Here is a 5,210-nt window from a genome sequence, read left to right as displayed (position 1 = left end):
CCCGGGGGGGGGGGGTTATTCTGGAGAGGGCCAGTCCCCTGCCCAATCTGAAGAGAAGTCAAGGGAAAGGGTTTTGTCAGCCTCCAGTGGGAGAAGGTGCTCCAGACCACTCTCTGGTCAGTGGGATTTTGGTAACCCCAAGAGAGAGGGCGGGCACTGGGCAAGAGGACCCCCCTACTAGGACCCAGAGAGAAGTTCAGGAGAACATAAGACCTCAGCAAAACAACAGAGTTTTAGGAAACCACAAATAAGAAAGAGACGTAACATTTGGCTCAGAATTGAGAAGCCTGCAACTTAAGATCCTGAAGCTGGGAAATAGCTGAGGCGTAAACAGTACAGTGAGCCCTAAATGCCAATAAGCCTTTTCCCTTTGGAAAGAAAGTGTAAGCAAGGCTCGGTGCGCTTCTGACGAAGAGCGGGTGGCTCTCCTCCACCTTCCCAGAAGCTTCCAAGCTAAAGAGGCTCACCGGTGCCTGGGGAGGACCAGGGCACTTCTGTGAGGCCATGGCTGCCCAGAGATCAACACCCGCAGGAGCAGCACTTGGCCAAGGCCCAGCACCAGGGTGACTGTGCTCTATTGACCCATGGCAGAGGGGCAGATGCCCACACCCAAGAGCTGTGCCTGCCAGCCTGGCAACGGGAGTGTCTATCTAGTGGGCATGGCTGGGGGGTCACTTCCAGGGGCAGCAGAAGGGCCAGGGTGGGATTGAGTATTGAGAGCAACATGGCTGCCACCAGGGTCCCTCCTGCCAACGGTGGGATGCCACTGCCCCCTCCCCCCAGGCTAGGCAAGAGCGCCACAGCAAATGGAGCCCGAGAGACCCTTGGCCTTATCCTGAGAGGAGATTTGGTAACCATCTCCAAGTATTTAAAAGACTGCCATATCAAGGATGGAGCAGAGTTGTTCTCTCTTGCCCCGGAGGGACGGACCAGAACCAATGGGATGAAATTAATTCAAAATAAATTCCGTCTCAACATCCAGTTCCTGACAGTTAGAGCGGTTCCTCAGTGGAACAGGCTTCCTCGGGAGGTGGTGGGTTCTCCATCTTTGGAAATTTTTAAACAGAGGCTGGAGAGCCATCTGACGGAGAGGCTGATTCTGTGAGGGCTCAAGGGGGTGGCAGCTGACAGTGGAGGAGCCAGAGGGTTGTGAGTGTCCTGCATAGTGCAGGGGGTTGGACTAGATGACCCATGAGGACCCTTCAAACTCTATGATTCATCCTATCTGGCATTAAATGTCAAAAGCGCCCTTCTGTTCTTCACATGTGGGGCCAACATGTGTCACACCTTCTGCCAATGGATAAATGGACACAAGGCTGACATCAGGAATCACAGGGCTGAGAAACCAACAGGAGAACACTTCCGCCTTCCAGAATGTTCAAGTAGCTGTTTTCTTCCCAAGAAACATCAAGAACAGACTGGAAAGGGAAATGGCTCTCACTCTCTGGGACACCGAGGTCAATGCGGCACCAGGAAGGCAGAGCAGACCCCCGCCTCCCAGCGGGACCCGCCAGGCCCTGCGCTGCCCGGAGAAGGACCTCTGCACGTGCTCGGCGCCCTGGCCCGGGGCGAGGCGCTGCAGCTTCCGGCCTGGAAGGCGCTGGGCAGGCCCCGCTGACCTTTGGATCCGGCGGGAGGCTATCATGGCGACGGGTCTCCTGGCCTCGCTGGGCGCCTGGATGCCGGCCTGGCCGACCCTGGCCTGGGGGGGCAGCCTGGTGGACTCCCTCTTGCAAGGTGAGCCTGGCGAGCGAACGAGTCAGCCCCCCGCCCGGTTCCCGCCCTGACGCTGGTCCTCCCTTGCAGGGCTGGTGGGGGCCTGCGCCGTGGCCGTGCTGTGCAGCCTGGTGAGGCTCTACGTCTACTTGCAGTGCCTGAAGTAAGTGAGTGGCCGGTCCGGGGCTTTCCCCGGGTTCGACCGGGGGGAGCCGCGCGTGCTCTGCTGGCCCTCCCCGAAGGAGCCCCCGCGCCTCTTGGTCCTTCTCCAGGCGGCTCGGCCCTGCTGCGGAGGGGCGGCTCTGGGCAGAGATTCGATCCAAACGCCCCACTGGACGCGGCTCTCGAACCCAGGGCTCCCGCGAAGAGGCGTGAGAAGAAGCGCCCTGCCATGGCTTCAGTCCGGCCTGAGGCCAAGGGCCAGCGGGGGGTGGGTGGGCGCGCGGTCCCCTCCCCTCCCCTGCCTACCCCCGGTGCGGCTTCTCGCCCCCGCAGCGACCCGGAGCGGCAGGCGGCGAAGGAGGCGGTGCGCGGCCAATGGGCGCTGCTGGACCAGCTGCACGTCTGCGTGCTGAGCGGGATCTTCGCGTTGGTGGGCTCCCGAGTGGCGGCTCTGGTGGTGCTGGAGTTCTCGCTGCGCGCCGTGTCCACGCTCCTCTCCCTGCAGAAGGTGGGCCGCCGCGCTCCTCTTCCTGCATGCCCGGGCGGGCGGGTGGGCCGCACCGGACTTGCGCCGGCTGGAGCCCTGCTGGCCTCATTGCAGGGAGCACTAGTGGGCACACGGACCCTCTCCCAGGCGGCCGCGGAATGCGCTCCTCTGCCCCCCGCCCCAAGTCAGCCCTGGGCTCTGGTTCTGCAGGGGTCGCACAGCAGCCAGCTCTTCCTGCTCTGCCAGTATTCCCTGGGCTGCGGAGTCGCCTGCAGCCTCAACTATCTCCAGGAGGGGGCGCCCCACCGGACATGCAACCTGCTGCTCAGCGTGGGCTTGGCCGGCCTCCTGACCGGTTACCTGTGGCGCCTGGTGCGCCACGTTTTCACCATGTACGAGCTGCACTGCAAAGAGCGATACTGTGGGGCATGCCTCTTCTTGCTCTCCACCTGGCATGGCATCCCCCTACTGCTGTGCAACGCCCTCAAGGTCACCTTCTTGGTAGCTGACCTGACTGCTGTAGCTCTCATCAACCGGGACTTCCTAACCACATCTGAGGCCATCCGCTTCTGGACCCCACTGACCATCTGCTATACGCTTCTGGTCATCTACATGCAAGGTGAGACCTCCTTCCTTTTCCTGGCCCCACACAAGACCCTTTTTGCCCCTTTGAGCCAAAGTGGTCTTTTGCTTGCCTCTGAGAAATTCTGGCAAATTGTTCAGTTGCTGATGTTTCTCACCCTGAGAAACTGGAATGCTTGTGAACATTTCAAGACCTCACTGAGGCATGCATTTAGCGCTGTTTGCTAAACGTACTTTGTAGTACTCAGGGTGGAGAATGGTCACAACTTCAGTAAAACGTATTTAATGGAAAAAGAGCGCTCTGGCCTGTTTCTGTGGGAACCGGCATTTGTGGCACACAACGGGCCCCATTTCTCAGTTTGCCCAATGGTCTTATTTTGTTAGACCATGGGGGCACCCTGTGGCACCCTGAGGACAGAACCACATCCCTTCTCTTGTGATTTCTGGTAAACGGGGGCCTCGTCCTCTTTCCTGCGGGAGTGCCACTTGCATGGGAACTCCCATGCACGGTTCTTCACGTGGGAAGAGGAGGGGCCTGTTGCTAGCTGCCACCCTTCTCTTTGGTGGGATGGCAGAAGAGCAGCGCCAGAACCCCAGTGGACAGATGCTGTACCAGACGGTGTTTGTCAGGATGGGGGGGCTCTTGATCCTGCTGATGACGGTGGGCCAATGGAGGGACATCCTGAGCGTCTTCATCTCGCTGTGGGGAGAGATCTGGTGCCTGGTGCGGGCAGGAGCCACGCTGGACATCTGCAGGAAGCAGGTGATGACAATAGTCTGGGGCAGAAGTCCGTGGGAGGGGGCATTGAGAAAGGAGAACCCCTCCTCGCCCACTCCTGGGGACTCCAGAGCACCACAATAACATGGGGACTGCTGGGCAGGGTCTTTCCTGCGCCTGCCCTGTTGCCTTTGCACGGCCAGCCTGCAGATGTCTGACATGCAGTGATAACCAGGAGTGGTATGTATAAGCCCCAGTGGGACAGGCAGCCTCCCTCTGCCCCCAATTGCCTCCTCCAGTGCTACAGCCAAGGGCTGCAGGGAGCCTCCGGCCCAACCTCCGTTGAGCAGCCCTGCCTGGAAGGCTTCTGCTCAAAGGGTTTCTGGATGCTGCCAGCCCAGAACTCAAACACCCTCAAGCATCTGGCGATGCTTCTGAGGATGGAGGGCCGTTTCCTCATCTGTTCCAGAAGGCAGTGGCAAGCCAAGTGGGGAAATACTCTGCATGTTCATGTTGTAGCAGCACTGATGCCCATTCTGGTTTCCTAAATCTCATCACTTTTTTTTGGGGGGGGGGGGGATTTCAGGATTATTCGCAAAGATTCTCCGACTTGGCTACTCCGTCCCGGAGGGCCCCCAGTCGGCATGAAGACCCCCTCTCAACATCTGCAACAGCACCTACATCTTGGAGCAGAGAGGCAAGCGAGTCAGGCATGGCACAGAACGCGGAGTGACACTTTCCGCACATGCACACAATCCCGGCGAGGCCGCCTGGAGAGTATCTCCGCTGCAGCAGCCGGCGCCTTCTCGAGGGTGGACGGTGATGCTCCACACACTTGTCAGCCCCAGAGCTCTGTGAAGAAGCTGCTTTTTGAAAGGTGCCCACATGACATCTGGGTTGGCGGCTGCCCTGGGCAAGCACGACCATCTCGGGTGGACTGGATGAGAAAGTGACTCTGTCTGGACCCTCTTGCCACTGGGGGGGGGGGGTCCTTCTGCGCTGCCCTGGCTCCTTGGGCAGAGGGCCCTTGAAGGCAGGGGCTGTTAACGGGTTCCTAGACATGCCGTTCCCAAAGACCTCAAGCCATCCCTGGGTGCCTAGGGAGGGTCACTGTCTGGTCCCCTCTGGGTTCTGTACCAGCCTCGTATGTCCACGTGGGCTTGCCGTCATTGCCTGAGGCCTGCTGCTGTACCTTGTCCTGCACCTCCTGGAGGTACTGACGGCAGGCAGGGACTGATAAAATTGGACCATCACCTCCTCCCTCCTCCTGGTGTCTTTTCCTAATGGCTCATCTGCCTGAAGCAGGCTTCCCCCCTCCAGAGGCTGTAAGGGTCTTGCTGGGGTGGCAGTATGCCCAGGCCACTGTGCCCGAGTAGCCAGAAGTACTCCTGGGAAGGGCCCCGCCTGGCTGGCCCGACCGTGGCACAGCTCTGCTTCCCACTCCCTGAAGTCCTCAGTGGCACTGAAGCTGCTGGCACAGAGGCAGGCCTGGCAACCTCATAGGCATGGGGCCCCTGCACCCTCTTTGTCTGGCCACCCCTCGGG

At 59.9% G+C, this 5,210-nt stretch overlaps 1 protein-coding gene across 2 annotated transcripts; it reads left to right on the top strand.

Annotated features, from left to right (window-relative positions):
• Positions 1-1,165: 1,165 nt before the first annotated feature.
• Positions 1,166-4,922, top strand: TMEM82 (transmembrane protein 82). Of its 2 annotated transcripts, XM_077311029.1 has the most exons (6): positions 1,416-1,737; positions 1,807-1,879; positions 2,212-2,386; positions 2,576-2,984; positions 3,523-3,710; positions 4,252-4,922. In XM_077311029.1, exons 1-6 carry the CDS (start codon positions 1,431-1,433, stop codon positions 4,396-4,398), a joined length of 1,299 nt encoding a protein of 432 aa, XP_077167144.1. In that variant the 5' UTR covers positions 1,416-1,430; the 3' UTR covers positions 4,399-4,922. The 2 variants fall into 2 exon arrangements, with proteins under 2 accessions (XP_077167145.1, XP_077167144.1); XM_077311030.1 differs by lacking the exon at positions 3,523-3,710 and having other exon boundaries at positions 1,166-1,737.
• The last annotated feature ends 288 nt before the right edge of the window (positions 4,923-5,210 follow it).

The sequence above is a fragment of the Paroedura picta genome, chromosome 15 (assembly GCF_049243985.1).
Source record: "Paroedura picta isolate Pp20150507F chromosome 15, Ppicta_v3.0, whole genome shotgun sequence".
Classification (NCBI taxonomy): domain Eukaryota; kingdom Metazoa; phylum Chordata; class Lepidosauria; order Squamata; family Gekkonidae; genus Paroedura; species Paroedura picta.
This window is presented reverse-complemented; position numbering and strand designations above follow the sequence as displayed.